This window comes from Choloepus didactylus, chromosome 15 (assembly GCF_015220235.1).
Source record: "Choloepus didactylus isolate mChoDid1 chromosome 15, mChoDid1.pri, whole genome shotgun sequence".
NCBI classification, from domain to species: Eukaryota; Metazoa; Chordata; class Mammalia; order Pilosa; family Megalonychidae; genus Choloepus; species Choloepus didactylus.
In genome coordinates this window covers 21,165,588-21,183,994 of record NC_051321.1, presented here as the reverse complement: position 1 = coordinate 21,183,994, position 18,407 = coordinate 21,165,588, and the positions used below count along the sequence as shown (strand labels likewise).

Genomic DNA, 18,407 nt, shown 5'->3' with positions numbered 1-18,407 from the left:
TAAGATGGAGGGAAGGACACAGTAGGTTCAAGAAATATGTGTCAAAGATGGCTTTGAGATTGTGGATCCATGTATTTTTCCAATGAGGAATTGTGCTTGTGGTTGGCTGCTGGAGCAATGGGTTTCTGGATAAGGCAGTGTGGATGCAATGAGTTCCTGGTTAGACATGTTGATTTTGAGATAACAATTGTCCAAGAGGTGCTGAATATTGTAACTTTGAAAAACAGGTGAGAAGTGGAGCTAGATTAGAGGTTTGGGTGACTTCCACACAATTAACAGTAAATTAAAAAGAGGCCATCCCCCAAAGCACAGCAGACCAGGGTGCCACCTTATCACCAGAACCCATCAGGACAAAGTAAAAATTGGGGACAAAGGCAAGTAGATAGCAAAGATGGAACCACCATGGATCTTTGACTGTTATTTTTATTTAGCAAATATTTACATGATACTTCCTATGTACCAGACATTGTTCTAGTTGCTTCACAAACATTCATCTATTTAAATTTCATTAGGCTCCCTATAAGGCAGGTAGTATGATAGTCACTATTTTACAGAAGAGAAAACAGACCAGGCAGGTCCAGAACCTTTCCAAGGTCTAGAGCTAGTAAGGGGATGATCTGGGATTCAAACCAGGCAGCATTACCTCCTGAGCTGTCTGGGTAGAACAGGCCAACAAGGCAGAACACGGACAACCCAGCCACGTTTTCTGCAGTGAAGGGAGCTCAGGTTTAGTTTGGGAGCTTTTGTTTACATTTGCCATTGAATGATTCACTCTGGTTCTGTTGACAAGGGTATAATCAAATGATGTCAGGGACCTGAAATTACCACCAGGCACTGGGGGCCTCTCTCCTGGACTGGCCACACATGGGCAAAGGCTTCTACCGCACCATGGAGCCAGCTCCCTGCGGATGGCTCTGGAGCTATTGCTCCCACCTGACAAATGTATAATATGGCAGAAAAAGCAATGCCTGTGGCTTTGCGGTCATCATACAAGTGGTCCTCTAACTCCAGTGTGCAGACAAATTACCCTGAATGCCTATTAAACATGCAGGCCCATTGTCAACCCACCAAACTGGAAAGTCATTGGGTGAAATCTGGAAATCTGCATTTAAGTGCCGTCAAATCCAAGAAGGCCTGGTCTATTTATATATTCTGCCTGGTTGAGATAACACACACAAAGACCAGTCCCAAAGGGGAGAATTAGAAAGTCCACTCTCAAAACCTCCCAGATACTTTTTGTTCACATTGGGCCTTTTTGGAGGAAACCCCAGTTTTCTGAGAGCAGCTGGGGGGAATAGAATAGATATATTATCAAGAATTTTCCTGAGCACATGAGTATACCTAAAATAGCATAACCATCTCAAGGATGATCAATGTAGGGAAGGATATGGTATGTTGGTGTGAAATCTTCACTGTGGGACATAGATTAATATGATTATCACATCTGTTCTCAAACTATGTGTGTTTTATTTCCAGATGTCATTCTTGTGTTTTGTTATCCCAAAACCATCATCACCAAAATCCCTGAGTGTCCCTATGGATGGGAACTGCATCAGCTGGCCCTTGGAGGGCTGTGTTACAACGGAGTCCATGAAGGAGGTTACTACCAATTTGTAATCCCAGATTTGTCACCTAAAAACAAGTCCTACTGTGGAACCCAATCCGAGGTAAGCCCAGGCCAAACCATGGGGAGTAATTTAAGATAAGGCAATTGGGCCCAAGAATATATTTGTTGTCCATTCTTAAAAGGTTTCAGAATTCACCAATTTCCTTTTAAAAGCCAATCCGTATTCCCAAATTTCCTGGGATATTAGTGTTATTTAAATTCTTCTCCTCCACCTATTTCGGATGACTCTTGATGTGAATTTTATTCTCTTTTGCCACACCCTGCTAGACCACGTTCTGTGGGGTAGAGCAAAGTGTATTTTCCAACCCCCATCTTGCTTCCACCCCCATCTCACAAGCTACTATCCTTCCAGGGGTGGACAGACCCTCCTCTGCCTCCAGTCTTTGATATGGTAATAAATTGCATTTTGGAAGTTATTTTAAAGGAGTGAGCAAAGTATAACACAATTTGCACTGGGTCTTGTGAAGTACCCAAGACATGGAATCATACAATTTAAAGGAACCACAGATATCCTCTTGCCAAATACCCTTGTATGACGGAGGAGAAAACTGAGACCACCCCCAAAAAACAACTAGTCCAAGGTCACCAAACAAGGAGGGATGTAGTTATGAATGGAGACTAAGTCTTCTGACCCTTCAGCAGCAGTCTAGCACTCTACTGCCTTGGCTGCCAGAAGACTGTATGTTAATGGCTCTCAGAAGAAGAGGTCCAAGAGCTTCTGGGACCACCTCCTCTTCTTAAAGTTCCCATGAGGATTCAGTGATTTAGTGGGAAGAGTCCTGGGCATGATTAACAAAAGTTATCGTTTCTTCATTTCTTTGAATATGTTGGTAAGGTGAACTAGAAATCACCTGTGTGGTCTTAGGCAAGTCTTCCCATGAGGATTTTCAAGATCCCTTCCAGCTCTAATATTCTATGATTCTGGAGTCCAAGAAGTCAGAGGAGTCTCAGAAATAGTTCTCCTGGTTGGAAGAAAGAAAGAGAAAAGAATCCAACAGTAACATTCTAGAACTGGAAGATGAGCAAAAGCAATCACTTGAGATACTTGGGCAGGGGAGATGGATAAAAAGTTCATGCTAGGAAACAGAGAGCTCTGAGATAGTTCTTTTTAGTCAGAGGCCAAATGTGTATATGGCTTTTCTTTAAGTGTACATCATTCAGTCTAGGTTATTTTAAACAATCTTAATTGGACAGACTCAAAAACTCTCTACAAAAATTATTAGCTCACCCATAGGCAAAAAAAAGAGTGGGTTCTACTTGTTATGGAGACATTTGTACCTCCCCCTTGGACTTTCTCTTGTGCCATCACCATTCTCCCAGAATCCCATCCCTGTCTTGGGAAGATGGGGCCACCCTAACTGCTTTCTTTCCTTTCTCCAGTACAAGCCCCCCATCTATCACTTCTTCAGCCACATTGTCTCCAATGACAGCACTGTGATTGTGAAAAACCAGCCCGTAAACTACTCTTTCTCCTGCACCTACCACTCCACCTACTTGGTGAACCAGGCTGCCTTTGACCAAAGGTAAGTTGCTCTGCAGAGTGGAGGGCTGGCTGCCGTGTGTGTGTTCTGCAGTACCTGACAATCAGGCATGTTTCAGTCCTTATGGAAAATTCTCTACCCTTTTCAGAGTGGCCACTGTCCATGTGAAGAATGGGAGCATGGGCACGTTCGAAAGCCAATTGTCTCTCAACTTCTATACTGTAAGTGGTCCCCAGGCTCCCTTTACTGCCCTGTGGCCTTCCAGGGGATGATGGGATCCTTCCATGGGACTTGCTCCTTCCCAAACCCTATGCAGAGCCCCATTCGTGAATTCAGGTTGATGTAAGCTTTGGTCAAGTTTTAAAACATCTTTAAGACAAGATGCAGCAGGAAGTCAGGTCCACAGACTGGACAGAAGAGTCAAAAGGTTCCACAGAGGCATAAGGTCAATCTTTCCATTATACAGATGAGGAAGTTGAAGATAGAGGAATGCATGGCTTGCCCACTGTCAAGAGACAGGAATACAGCCAAGGTCTCTGACTCTTAATCAAGATTAGTTTCCACTACAACCCACTCCAGAGCTTTAAATTTAGGACCTAACTTTACATGGCTAAGGAGAGGGGCTGGGAGTGCCCTTTCCTGCCTAGTTCTTTGGACTCTAAAGCCCTTCAGTTAGTGGATTTCCTCTGAATTAGTGGTGTCTAATTCAGGCATGCTGCCTATGTTAATATCAAAGTTAAAGGCACACTTTGGTCTCTCTCAGAATAAAGTGCTCCAGAGAAACTAAATACATGGCCATTATTAGCCCAGCTGCCCTCCTGTTTAGAAGTGGTGCTCTGTTTTAGATCTGCAGCTTTCAGAGAGGGCTGCACCCAGAGGCACTGGCCTGTCTGGGTAGGAGAAGATGCAGGCAGGAATAGAAAACTTGCATAGAATATTAGAATTGGAAGGTATACTTTGAAAGGCACCATTTCCAATCCGTTCGCAAAGGAAAATACTATATTAGCTGGGACTCCAGACTTTCTTGCTCCCTGGAAGCTGCTAACCCTGCTGGACTCAGAAGGTGAGAGTTAGAAAGGATCCTAGAATAACCTAGTCGGTTTATGGCTGAGGCTCTAGAGCCCAGAGGAGGCAGTGCTTTGATCACGTGCCCACTGGTGTTCGGAGCAGTGCCCAGTCCAGGCCACAGATCTCCTAACCCTGGTCTCTTGGCTTCACCCATAAACTCACTGTGATGTTAGTGAAGTTTAAATTTTAGGACCCCCTCCCCACTGGCCCCTTTTAAGGCCCTGTGTCTAATTTTGTATTCAAAATGTTGATTCCTTCTTATTTAAAGGGACTCCCCAAATTGTATAAGCTGCAAGGACCCACCAACCTGGATCTGCCCCTGGCCACACCACTAGGTGATTAAGTCCTGAAAAAGGAATCCCACCGCGCTTGGCCTGTGATCAGGGTGGATAAACACAATGTGGGACTCCAGCATGATGAAAGGGGTGAAACCAACTGTTAGAGCTGATGAAAGGCTGAACAGAGGGGAAAAATAGGCTTCCACGCATGACAACAGTCTCAGGGATATCCTGATGACAAGCTGCATTTACTGAGTTCTGTCTGTAAGTGCATAACTGTTATTGTAAACCAGAGAAAATTATAGGTACAATCTTAGGCAGGTTTTTTATAATAGTTGGAAATGGAGAGGTATCAGGATTGCTGAAAAGCATCACCACCCACCATCAGCCATGCTGAGCTGAGTTTCCAAACATAATAGAACTGGGAAGAAGGAAAAACAAAAAGCAACTTAAGAGGAATGTGCTCAGTATCACCCAGGTCATCCTCTGCCTCCTCCTAATTGTTCTAGAAATAAGGCTAAGGCCTCCCCTGGGCCTAGCAACACCCTCAGGATAAAGACCTCAGCAAAGAGGAGCTTTGCTTACAACCGACACTCTTGTTCTGATTTATTCACACCATCGGCCTTCATTTCCTATGCTTGACCCAGGCAGTGGGATTTTTCTTGTCCTCCCTTCTTCTTGCTTCAGAGCATTCTTGTGTGTTTTTTTTTTTTCTAAGCACAACTGCTCGCTGCATATATCTCCATCAAATTACCAGAGACAGAGCCATGCCCTACATAGAACATCGGAATCAATACCCTGCTAATTACTAGGATTCTGAGAGCTGTAAATGCTAGGCTCCAAAAGTACCAGTTCTACTTGGCATACTTCCTCGTCTCTTCTTCTCTCTCCTCCTCCCACTCACTTCAGCCAACTGCCTGTGGTTGGTATTCCAAGAAAAAAAAACTTATTTTGAGTCCCAATCAAAATAAAGGAAGTTAGTGCAGCTACAGAGGCTCCTAGATCTGTGGTTAAGAGAAGGGGCCTTGTCATCAGACCACTGGCTTGAAATCTGGTTCTGCCGTTTACTAGCTGGGTAACCTTGGACAACTTGCTTAACCTCTCTGGGCCTCTATCTCTGCATGTCTTAAATAGGGACATTAATAGCACTTACCCTGAGATTTCTTGTGAGGTTTAAATGAAATCACCCTTAAGAAGCACTTAGCAAATGCTCCTGTGATTGTGGACTTAGACCCCATTTAAGTGGAAGCTCTGAAGGCTCCAGAGGAACTAGCAACCAACATTTTATAGGGCTGGACATCAATGTCAGTGTGGGATTAGGATGACCTTCATTCAGCCAAAACCACACTGACCATTCCTCTTAGACAGAGAGAAATGAAAAAGCTGGGAAGGAATAAATGCAAGTGATAGAAGCCAATGTCATAGACTCCCAGAATCAGAATAAACCTCAGATATCATCAACCTTAACCTTCCAGCCAAGCCCAAACCCTTCTGCAAGATTACCAAGGGGTCAAGCAACCTCCCCCCAGCCTCTTCCAAGGGCAATGGGAAGTTGGGTCTTCCCATTTTAGACAAATTGGCATATGAAATTGATCCCCTGAACTCCTGCCCTTTGGTCCTGGTTCTGTCTCCTGAAATAACACCATGTCAATATGTTGCTGACGTCCTGTGAACATCTCAAAACAACCACAACCCCCTACTTCCCCAAGTTGAACCTCTTCCCACTGTTGGCCATCCATTCATTATCCTCCTAGTCACTGTTCTCTGAGTATGCTCCATTTGGGCAGTGCACTTCCCAACAGGCGAATCCAGCATTGAAACGTTTTATTCTAGACCTTGTCAGACTAATGCAGGGCAAGGTGGGGAGGAGGTGACCTTCTCTGTTCTGGGGGATACGCCCTTGGATAATTTTAGCTTTGGGGCAGTTTTTCCTTTCTATTATTTCACATTAAGCTTGTGAGCCAATGCAACTCCCAGATCTTTTCCACATGAACTGCTGTTAAAACTGGTATACACATCCCTACTTGTGTCAACAGCTGGTCGTAACTCAACGTTTTGATGAGGCAAAGGGAGTAGATGGCATGATCTTCAAAGCAGCCTTCCATCTGCTCCATGAGTAGTTTATGTGGTACTTTTATGCTTCCAAGGGTGTCAAAATGAGTTGTCAGTACTACAGAGTTAAGCTATCTGGAAATAGGTCCCTGATGTTCACCTTGTAAGGAAAGTAGGGGAAATCATGCCAAGTATTGCTTTAGCTGTTGGATGAGAAGGTGGAAAAGCTGATAATTTAAAGTGTTTTATTTCAGAAATCTCCACCTTGTAACAGAATCAGGCAGGTTCTTCTATGAGTATAGGCATTATTCCAATGTTCCAAAAATTCTACTGGCTAATCCCTAGGAGGAGCTGGGAAAAGCCCATCTGCCAGGTGGGAACTCATTGTGGTCCCCAAGTTAATTCTCACATTTTGGGAATGGCCTCTTGAAATATGATAAATCTCAGAAAATAAAAAGGAACTCTAAAAATCACTGTAACTCTATTACTTCAACCTACATATTAAGCTAGTAAATCACTTATGATAAAGAATATTATTATTTAATTATCATAACCATTTAAATAGCACAGGGGGGTGACATTTGGGAAAACATATGGAAGGATTTCCTGAGTCAGGGATCTGCCATCAGTAAAGTGATCTAGGAGCTGCTAGAACATGAAGAGATTCTGAATTCTGTGTTCTTGACTCTTAGGGGGTAAAAGTCCATTTTAAATAGAAGTCCTTGCTGAACATTAGTTCCTCTTGTCACTGTCTAGCTCTTACAGTTCTGCAAATCTCCAAGGCAGGATATGTCCTCTTTTAAATAGTATCCTGGTTTGCTAAACTTTATGATTCTATAGCATAAAATGACCATCGTAACAACATTCCTGCAAGGCAGGCAAAGGCAAAGGTTATTCCCATTTTCAGATGGGGAAAATGAGGCCCAAAAGGCTGCCTTCCCTAGAGTGTGTCCTGAATTAGTGATAGGAGTTAGGATTCATCCAGGATCCTTGTCCTTTCATTATGATGCTTTTGTCTCTGGAGGCTATACCCAGACAGGAGTTCAAGGTCATTATTAGAGTTGAAGGTACCCAAGACTCAGAGAATGGAATAATAAGCCTCCTTTGAGTAAGTCCTGGAAACACTGCTGCTCTATATAACTCCTCATAATGGCCTGATGAAGATGGCAGGTGAAGGCCACACATGCCAGGCCAGTGATCAGAATCTGGGGCTTCCCGGGTTCAAATCGTGGCAAGACTCCCATTGCACTCAGGGTTGAAGTTACAGCCCTCCTAGGTCCACCCATCACTCTCTGGCCTCCTGTCCTGCTCCTCCCATCCTCCTCGATCACTGCTGCCACAGGGCCCTTGCTCTGGCTGAGTGTTCTTCCCTGGATTGCTGCATGGCCCCTTCCTCACCTCCTTCAAGTCTTGGCTCAAATGTCACATCCTCAACAAGGGCTCCCCAACCATGCTGCTTAAAGTTGCAACCTGCCCCCCCTTGCACTCCCAATCTGCCTTGCCCTGGCTCTGTATTTCTTATAGCTTTTCTATATAATGTATTATTCTATTCTAAGATACTATAAAAATTCCTTACTTCTTATTTATGGTCTGGCTCCCTTGCTAGAATGTCATGTCACTGAAGACAGATCTTTGCTTTGATATACAGAATATCTCATACAGAGGCAATCCCAGCATTTAGAACAGCCCCTGACACATAGTAGGTGCTTAATAATCGTGGTTATTCTTGATACTGTTAACTATAATGGGAATCAGATCATAAACTTTCCAACTCAGGCTGAAAGTGTGTTCAGGCAAAAAGTTGAGGTGAGCAAGGGCAGAAAGGGACAGTATGTGTTTGGTCCCCAAGCTCTCGGGTGATTCACCAGAACACAGGGCCTCGGCATTCCAAGGTTCCGTTTTTACCTTCAGCCAAATATTGTCCCCATGGGCGTAGATGAGACATACAGCGTGTGTCTCACTGTGATCAGCAAACCTGGAACACGTGATGCCCTCGGCCCGTTCTAAGAGGACACGGCTTCCTAGCAGGTACAACGTCTCTGGATGAGGGGGGCCCCACGGGGGTCTCACAGGTCGTGCCTTTGGGCTGATTCCCACCCCCGCCCCCAATGCCTCTGCTCCTGCTGAACCCGACTGCACAGTCTGAGTGGTCCTAATACCCAGTGTCAATTTCCTTCCAAAGAATGCCAAGTTCTCCACTAAGAAAGAAGCCCCCTTTGTCCTGGAGGCATCCGAAATCGGTTCAGATCTGTTCGCAGGAGTAGAAGCCAAAGGGTTAAGCGTTAGGTAAGTATGTTTCCTCCATTTTTTTTTTTTTTTTTTTTTTTTTTTTTATTTTTATATTTAAAGAAAATAAAAAAGACAAACCGAGAGGGTTTTTAATACCCAGATGTTTCTAGACATGGGACTCTGGCTGAAATGATGCTGTTTTTGCCTTATTTCCAGGTTTAAAGTGGTCTTGAAACAGCTGTTGGGCCACACCCTCGGCTGATTTCATGTATCCCTTGCAGTGGCAGCTGATCAACAAGGGGTAGGTACCCCTTTTCCGGAGGGCAGGGCTGAGCAGCGGGGCCAGGCACATCCACAGAGTCAGTAGAGTGGAGGCTGTTAGGGGTCACATCCCCGACAGGCCCTGTGTTTCCAGGAGTACTGAACCCCAGGAAGCCCTTAGGTGCTTTCTAGGTACCAGGTACTGTTCTGAGAACTCTATTATTCATTAACTCATTTAAGTCTTACAACAAGGTAGGTATTATTATTTCCATCCCCCTTTTACAGATAAGGAAACAGATGTACAGAGAGGTAAGAAAAGTCACATAGTGTGTGTGTGTGTGTGTGTATGTGTGTGGGTGGGTGGGGTGGGTGGGTAGGTAGGTAGGTGAGCAGTCTTGGCTCAAGTCCAGTTAGTCTGACACCAGAACCATGATGAGGACTAAACTAGATAATTCATGTAAAAAGCTTAACACATAATGCAGTCACTATTCAATGCATGTGGAATATAATTGTTTTTATTATTAATGTAATATAATGGGGAGCTCTTAAAATTTTGGAGTAGCGGAAAGACGTATTGGAATTGCACCATAGAAAGGCAATTCTGGAACCATGCAGGTGATGGTTTAGAATCAGTAAAGGGAGGTGGAAAGACCAGGCCAGAGGTTGTGGCAAAATGTGATGAGGCCTGAACTGAGGTTGTAGCCAAGTGAATGGAAAAGAGGTCATAAAAGGGAAGGAAAATTGTGTATATGAGTGACAACTAATTGGATATAAGATGGAGGGAAGGACACAGTAGGTTCAAGAAATATGTGTCAAAGATGGCTTTGAGATTGTGGATCCATGTATTTTTCCAATGAGGAATTGTGCTTGTGGTTGGCTGCTGGAGCAATGGGTTTCTGGATAAGGCAGTGTGGATGCAATGAGTTCCTGGTTAGACATGTTGATTTTGAGATAACAATTGTCCAAGAGGTGCTGAATATTGTAACTTTGAAAAACAGGTGAGAAGTGGAGCTAGATTAGAGGTTTGGGTGACTTCCACACAATTAACAGTAAATTAAAAGAGGCCATCCCCCAAAGCACAGCAGACCAGGGTGCCACCTTATCACCAGAACCCATCAGGACAAAGTAAAAATTGGGGACAAAGGCAAGTAGATAGCAAAGATGGAACCACCATGGATCTTTGACTGTTATTTTTATTTAGCAAATATTTACATGATACTTCCTATGTACCAGACATTGTTCTAGTTGCTTCACAAACATTCATCTATTTAAATTTCATTAGGCTCCCTATAAGGCAGGTAGTATGATAGTCACTATTTTACAGAAGAGAAAACAGACCAGGCAGGTCCAGAACCTTTCCAAGGTCTAGAGCTAGTAATGGGATGATCTGGGATTCAAACCAGGCAGCATTACCTCCTGAGCTGTCTGGGTAGAACAGGCCAACAAGGCAGAACACGGACAACCCAGCCACGTTTTCTGCAGTGAAGGGAGCTCAGGTTTAGTTTGGGAGCTTTTGTTTACATTTGCCATTGAATGATTCACTCTGGTTCTGTTGACAAGGGTATAATCAAATGATGTCAGGGACCTGAAATTACCACCAGGCACTGGGGGCCTCTCTCCTGGACTGGCCACACATGGGCAAAGGCTTCTACCGCACCATGGAGCCAGCTCCCTGCGGATGGCTCTGGAGCTTTTGCTCCCACCTGACAATGTATAATATGGCAGAAAAAGCAATGCCTGTGGCTTTGCGGTCATCATACAAGTGGTCCTCTAACTCCAGTGTGCAGACAAATTACCCTGAATGCCTATTAAACATGCAGGCCCATTGTCAACCCACCAAACTGGAAAGTCATTGGGTGAAATCTGGAAATCTGCATTTAAGTGCCGTCAAATCCAAGAAGGCCTGGTCTATTTATATATTCTGCCTGGTTGAGATAACACACACAAAGACCAGTCCCAAAGGGGAGAATTAGAAAGTCCACTCTCAAAACCTCCCAGATACTTTTTGTTCACATTGGGCCTTTTTGGAGGAAACCCCAGTTTTCTGAGAGCAGCTGGGGGGAATAGAATAGATATATTATCAAGAATTTTCCTGAGCACATGAGTATACCTAAAATAGCATAACCATCTCAAGGATGATCAATGTAGGGAAGGATATGGTATGTTGGTGTGAAATCTTCACTGTGGGACATTACACTATCCAGAGATATCTGTCCCTGAGGGGCAGATGCTACAGCCAGTGCCAAGAGGTGGCAGTGCCAAGGGATCTAGGCCTGCCCATTACTTGCCTTCTCCCCTGCCCATGCCCCCGAGTGTCTGCTTACATTTGTTTCCACTGGCTGACACCATGCCTTGACACTCTGGCTGCAAGGAGCTATTTTAAGGACTCGCATCTTGAGTTCGTCCAAGGATCTCGGGTTTATTGATCAAATGATCCATCAAGAGTCACATTTCACTACATGGAAAATATGCCCAGCTCCATCACTTGTGAGAGGCCGCCACAAACAGAACCCGGTTTCCAACTCCTGGTGCTGACATCAGGGCAGAGTATTTGCTCATTTCATGCATTAACCCTCAGAGCTGGCATTCCTTAGGTCCTACCTCTAATTTGACCCCTAAAATCTGGTTCTGCTGGAATGAGGGGCAGAACATATCATGAACGTTCCTTGGGGCAACTGGACCACTATTTGGTATGTATTGAGCTGGATTTACAATCGAGTCAGGGAGACACTGCGAGGGGTATTAACTTTTGGGGTCCACTGTGAAGCTACCCACTGACCATAAGCTTTTCAGACCATAGACCATTTTCCATAGAGGGAAGGCTCTCTGGTGCTTCTTGACATCTGCTCCTACCTATTTTGCACATCTGCAGATGACAAGCTCCCACGCTTGTGGGGGCCTCCACTCTTCAGGCCCAAGAATGACTGTGTCTCTTCCCAACACCTAATTGAATGCCTAGCACTTAAATAGACAATCAGTTATGTATTTGTTAAATGAAAGAGTATTTTCCTTTAGCCAGAATTTCTCAATCTCGGCTCTATTGCCATTTTGGAGTGGATAATTCTTCGTTGCAGGGAGTCATCCTGTGCATTGTAGGATGTTTAGCAGCATCCCTGGCCTCTACCCACTAGATGCCCAGAGCATCCTTCCCACCAGTCATGACGATCACATTGCTACATGTCCCTGGGGTGGGGGACAAAGTGGCCCCCATGTGAGAACAACTGACTTAGACTGATGCTCATCTGTGTCACCAATTTTTCTTTTACTGAATCATTACTTTTGGGTCTGTGGAATTCTGTAAAAACATTCCATAATCATTATAGAGAATTTGAAAAATACTTAAAGATACAAAAATGAAACCCAAACAGCTCATAATTCCATGACTTAATAATAGCCAGTTTTAACATTTAGATGGTATACTTCCAGTCATGTTTTTTGTGCTTATATTAAAAATATGACTACATTTTTGGCAAAGGTAATTACACAACACAATTTATATAATTTTAAATAATATAATATAAATTCAAATTTCCAGGGGCAAAAGCTCCCAAAACACACACACAGAAGTGTAGGGTGTGACTTGGCCTTAGGTAGTCATGGTGGCACTTTGGGAACTCCTGTTTCTTAGCACCATTGTCTTTATCTTGTAGTATCCCACATTCCCTGGGTGATGCCCCAGTCATCGAGGGGTCTTTATCTCTTGGGGATTTCATTTCTTCAGGACAGAGGTTGGTGACTTTCCAGGTCTGTGGCTTGTCATAGTTCACCCTCCCTGCTGTCCCCATCTGTAGAAGGGGAACAGTCACACCCATCTCATCCCTCTGTTGTCATGAGTTTCAATGAGTTGCCATCAGTCAAAGTGCTTTAGAGTAATAAAGTTCTGTATAAAAACCCAGAGGAGTGCTGTTGTTGTTGTGTGTGTATATGCCCCAGAAGCCCTTGCTCAAGTTCAAGAAGGAAATATTTTCATTTTAGCTGCCCCACAGATGAGACGGTCCTCGTACATGAGAATGGGAAAGATCACAGGGCAACTTTCCAGTTCAATGCTTTCCGGTTCCAGAACATCCCAAAACTCTCCAAGGTGTGGCTGCACTGCGAGACGTTCATCTGTGACAGTGAGAAGCTCTCCTGCCCTGTGGTGAGTCACTTTGCTCCGGAAGGAGAATGTTGCCCAGGGCAGCGGGTGGTTGCGGAGACCATCAGCAGATGAGTGTAGCCTATCAAATCCAACATAAAATAAAGTTATGATCTCTACAATCAAAATGGTGTTTTATGAGCACAGAGAGGGAAAGGAGTCAGAGGGTGCAGGGCCAGGGAAAGGATGCACTTTACAAAGTGCATCCAATGATAAGTATTGATGCCACATTGAACCAGAAGACATTGTGCAAGCATCTTCTTCTCAAACGTTGTGATAAGAGTAACAGTAGGTGAAAGCCTTCTTGTCAAGAGAGAGGCTGTCAGTCCTTCCCCCGCCCAGTGTGAGGGCCTTCTGGGGACAAGGGTACTGGGGGTAGGGGCAGACCATCCAGGCCACGTTTGCCCAGCTTTGGGCAAGCTACAAGGTATGGCCCATGTCACATAACCCACTGGAACCTTGGCTTATCTTTAGAGATTGAATGGTGATAAATAACGGTGGTCCTTCCCTTTTCAGAAAGCAATGTTAGGTAAAATGAAAGTGATAACAGACGCAGAAAGTGCTTTGAAAAAGTTAAAGCACAATGGAAATTCAAGGTCTAGGTGGCAGCCATAGGCTCTTAAGACAAGTCAAAGGCGACATACTCTTAGCTCTTGACTGGGCAGCTTAAGCGTCTGCCTCCACAGCTTCGGAGACATGCTACAGAAATCCGCGACGTAGGGTTACAGCTGATCTGGCTCAGTAAGAGAAGGGACGGCAGCTGGGACTCGGACTTTGAAGACGTGTCTAGTGTAGTTCATGCCCAGGAGTCAGATTTCCCTTCACTTCCCCCCACCAAGAAGTTGCTGCAGATTCAGTCAGCATTAGAGCAGTGGTTCCCAGAGGGTAGCCCAGGAGCAGCAGCGTCAGCATCACCTGGGAACTTGTTAGAGATGCAAACTCTCAGGCCCCACCTTAGATCAACTGAGTCAGAAATTCTGGGGCAAGCCCAGCAATCTGTGCCCTAACAAGCCCTCCGGGTAACTCTGATGTTTGAGAACTGCCTCTGAGAGACTTACAAGTGCTAAACTCCAAACTTACTTTCTCTGGTCTCTTTGGATGAGGTGGGGAGGGGCACAGTGTTTCTGAAGTGGATACCTGTCCATGTAGCCTATCGGATCCAACATAAAATAAAGTTATGATCTCTACAATCAAAATGGTGGTTTATGAGCACAAAGAGTGAGAGGGAAAGCAGTCAGAGGGTGCAGGGCCAGGGAAAGGATGGGAGAGATGCTTTACAAAGTGCATCCAATGATAAGTATTGATGCCACATTGAACCGGAAGACATTGTGCAAGCATCCTCTTCTCAAATCATTGTGAAAAGAGTAACAGCAGGTGAAAGCCTTCTTGTCAAAAGAGAGGCTGTCAGTCCTTCCCCCACCCAGTGACCTTTTCAGCATGACTCTTTCAGGACCCCTTTGTGAGGCTGGAGAGGCAATAAAGGAAAGCTGGAGAAGGGATTAAAAAAAAAAAAAAGTTTGGTTATAAAAAACAATAATAAATAAGGTAACTCATGTCTGTCGACTGGGGGATTTGATTCCATCGGGTTTGTCATGTTTTTGTAAATCTCCCTCTCTCTTCTCTCCTTTGCTCATCCCACTCTGCCTTCTCTGCTCTCCCCGGGTCTTCAGACCTGCGATAAACGGAAGCGCCTGCTCCGGGACCAGACGGGGGGCGTCCTGGTCGTGGAGCTCTCCCTCCGCAGTAAGCCCCTCATTTCCCAAATGCTTTGATGCACCTCAGGGCTGCGTCCACAGGCACGGCCGGTTTGAGCATTTTGACGGAGCTGCCAAACCAGCAGTGCCTGTAGACACCGCCTCGAAGCTCCTCGAGGCCTCCCAGCTGGGGCCCAGCTCCTGCCAAGCTAAGGAGCTGGTTTGTCAACTACCCTGAGAAACTCTACCTGCTGCCCAAACTCAAATGCCCCCAAGGAATTAGGAAGTGCTGAGCTTCCCAACACAGCATGCGGTACATAATAAGAGTCAATGAAATGTACAGGGATGGCCAGATCAAGTCAACAAACCTTTATTAAGCAACCAGCTCTGTGCTTGGCCCAGAAATTAATGAGACCCTGCACTGAGCCTGTCATTGAGGAACTTGCCATCTAGCAAAGAGAGAGCTGTGAAGCAAGTCATGGAAGAAGGGTGGGATAGGGGCAGGGTGCTATGGGAGTATACCTCTAGGGGGTCAGCCTCGTCCCAGGCTTAGGGAAGACCCCTGTCTATGATCTTTAAGTTGGCCCTGAAGGATGGTGTGACCCAAGGGGTGAGTAAGACCTGTGGGAAGGTGGGGGCCTTGGTAGCTACACCTTAGAAGACAGTTACCCAATCACGGCCGTGGTCCAAATCCACACTGCTGTCTCCTTCAGTGTGGCCTGGAAGCTATGGGTGGCTTTTACATTTGTATGTGGTTGGAAAAAAAAAAAGTCAAAAGGACAATATTTCATGATCCATAAAAATTATGTGAAATTCAAATTTCAGCATCTATACAGAAAGTTTTACAGGAGCACAGCTACATTCATTCCTTTAGATTTTTTATATGGCTGCTCTCACAACAGCAGAGTTGAATAGTTCCGATGGAGACCATATGGCCTACAAAGCTGAAGATATTTGCCATCTGGCCCTTTAGAGAAAAAAATTTTACTGGCCCCTGCCTTAGAGAGCAGGGGAGAAATGATAGGAGATGAAAGATTTGAGAACCTGGTCGCTATAAACTTTGCCCTATAAGGCAATAGGGAGCTGAGAGTTTTCATCACAATTCAGGTTTGTGTTTCAGAGCAGCTCTTAGACTTCTCGTACCATTATTTTTTCTTAAACCTTCTGCTTTCTCTGTTTGCTCCCTATAGGCAGGGGATTCTCAAGTTTCCATAGCTTCTCAGGTAAGGGAAAGAGACACCTCTGGGAAATGTCATGGGGTGCTTTTAAAAGGCAGGTGTATGTTGTAAAAGATGCTAACATTGGCTGCAGCAAAGCCTTAAAGAATGGAAAATTACAATTTAGAGCACACCTGAGTGGGCCAGAGGAGGGAGTGTAGGTGGGGAGCTCCTTCTCTCTCCCTCTCTCTCCAGCCAGCTCCTGAGCCCTCAAGGGACAGAGGATCTGGGGTTAAAGCCTAGGAAGCAGAATTGGATCCCATTCCCCCAAGTCTCAGCAAAGCTTCACTTGGGTTTCTTCATTTGGAGAACATGATTTTCAATCGTCTATCCTTTCAACAAATCTGAGTCCCTGCTATGACTCTGCCACTCACAACTGGGGGGCTTGGGAATGACCACACCTCTCTGACCCCCAGTTTCCACTGGAAGAATTAGGCTAATAATTTTCCCTATCAGAGATGGCTGTTGTATGGATTAAATATTTCAGTCAGAGGGCACAGAGCAATGCCCAGCACACAGCAAACATCCAGTAAGGTCAGCCAGTGTCTCAGGCATGGTGGCTACAGCAGGGAACCAGGCTGAGACCCCAGCCCTTCCTCATATGTGTGAGGGGTGAGGGTGGGTATGGGAGAGTGATTTAGATAGCAGGGAAGTCTCTTTGAGGAAGAAACATTTCAGCTGTGACTCAAAACCTTGCCTGAATAAGGAGGCGGCGACTATGCAGAGATGGGTAAGACTGTTCCATTTATTAATCTCATAGGCGTGGACTTTGCTCTCCACAATTACAGGAAAACAGTGTAAACTAACTTTCTATAGCTTCTCATTTTCAAGGGAAGTTCTACAAGTGAGCCCTCACTCATTATCCAAGTTCAGATTCCCATTTGTCAGACTTCCATAACTAGGTTCATTGTCACAACTACTGATAGATGTGAGCTACAGAAAGCTCAAGGGATTAACAAAATTGACTTTGTATAAAATGCATTGAAGAACCCCTGAGCAGACTCTTTTGTCCTTCAGTTGTCCTTGAGTTGTTTCTGAGCGGGCTGACCCCCTGTCCCCTCTGGTTCACAGATGTTCTCTATCACCTCATCGTGATGCTGGGGATTTGTGCCATCTTATAGGAGAAAGCCAGGCAGCTGCTCCTCCACCCAAGGTCACCTCCTCTGCCAAAGAGAAAGAAACGTTTATTGTGCTGCCAAAAAGAACAGTCAGAAGACCATATTGCTGAGGAGTAGAGAATAGCACATTGCCAAAGATGTGTTCCAGTCATTTTTGTAAATTTCAGTGATTATTTTTCCTTTGTGCCCCACTTCCTCTTGCTACTCCCCATGGCTCGTAGGTCCTACAGCTGGGGAGGAGCCTCTGCCTCCCAGTGGACACCTCTGAAAACTATTCTCATTGGAAAAGGCTAGCACATCTAATCAGGTAAAGCTGAGCATTTTGAGGAGGCTGTAGAGCAGATACACAAGCCAATGCCAAGTACAAAATGCAGAGGAATAGGCAACTTCGCCAAAGAGGGGCTTTATCACTGATGCTGTGTGATTCTGCCTGAGGACTGGGCTCGGGTTCCAGTCCTTACAGTGAGGACACGGGAATGAGAGAGGAAGATCAATGTTTTGCTCCAACTTGAGTAACGTAAGGGAAAATGATTCTTGAGAGCCCCCAGTGCTAACCTAATTTGTTTTTATTATAGAGTTTCTTATATATGTATAAACATTATATAGGCATTATATCGGTATTAAGTCCTTGTTTTTATAGCTTACATATACTTCTAAAATCAAGAGACAATCAAATAGAAATAAAACTACAACATGTATAAAATTCCCATTGATGTGAACATCATAGGTAACGTGGTTTTGCCGAAATAAAACCACTGCTTCCAACAGGACTCTGGGGTGGTGTTACGGCAGGGTTCTTCTTGGAGCTCGCCACCCGAGCCTCCCGCACGGCTTGTGATGCTCGAGGCTCTGTTTTTCTACTTGCTCTACTGCAGTATCTTCATTCCTACAGAGTGATCTGACCTCATTTAGCCTTTTCCTAAATAGTCAAGCCCACCTCTGTTTTTGTCTCATTAACTTATGAAATTAACTCAGAAATTAAACCAGTTATCAATTTTCTAGAGACATAGCACATGTTTGTTTAGCAGTAGACAAGAGTCAAATGACCCCATGTAGACTAATCTTGGTCTCAAAGCTGGTGCTGTAACCAGTTTGGAATCTCTTCTTTCTATAAACTCAGACTTTTTGGTCGTCAGGAACGACAGAAGGAATATTTTATTGGTTCTAGTCAAAAACTCTTAAGTAGAATACACATAGACATAATTATAAATCCTTGGCTGTCAGAGAAAAACAATGTGCTAGTTTTG

The 18,407-nt window shown here is 44.7% G+C and overlaps 2 protein-coding genes across 4 annotated transcripts in view; one reads left to right on the top strand and one right to left on the bottom strand.

Moving 5' to 3' along the window:
- The first annotated feature begins 1,457 nt into the window (after positions 1–1,457).
- TECTB (tectorin beta) lies at positions 1,458–17,163 on the top strand. The gene is given in 10 exon segments (XM_037803878.1): positions 1,458–1,667; positions 3,008–3,150; positions 3,257–3,329; positions 8,689–8,792; positions 8,952–8,967; positions 8,969–9,036; positions 12,972–13,134; positions 14,802–14,874; positions 16,016–16,048; positions 17,114–17,163. Coding segments are annotated over 10 exon segments (933 nt in total).
- Positions 13,080–18,407, bottom strand: part of LOC119510415 (guanylate cyclase 2G-like) — a 41,678-nt gene continuing 36,350 nt past the window's right edge. For 2 of the 3 annotated variants that reach the window (XM_037804697.1, XM_037804699.1), the window contains one exon: positions 16,925–17,205. The gene's annotated coding sequence lies outside the window, so the exon portion shown is untranslated. Of the gene's footprint in view, positions 13,214–16,924; positions 17,206–18,407 lie in introns of those variants that run through there. The other variant, XM_037804698.1, reaches the window with a different exon arrangement.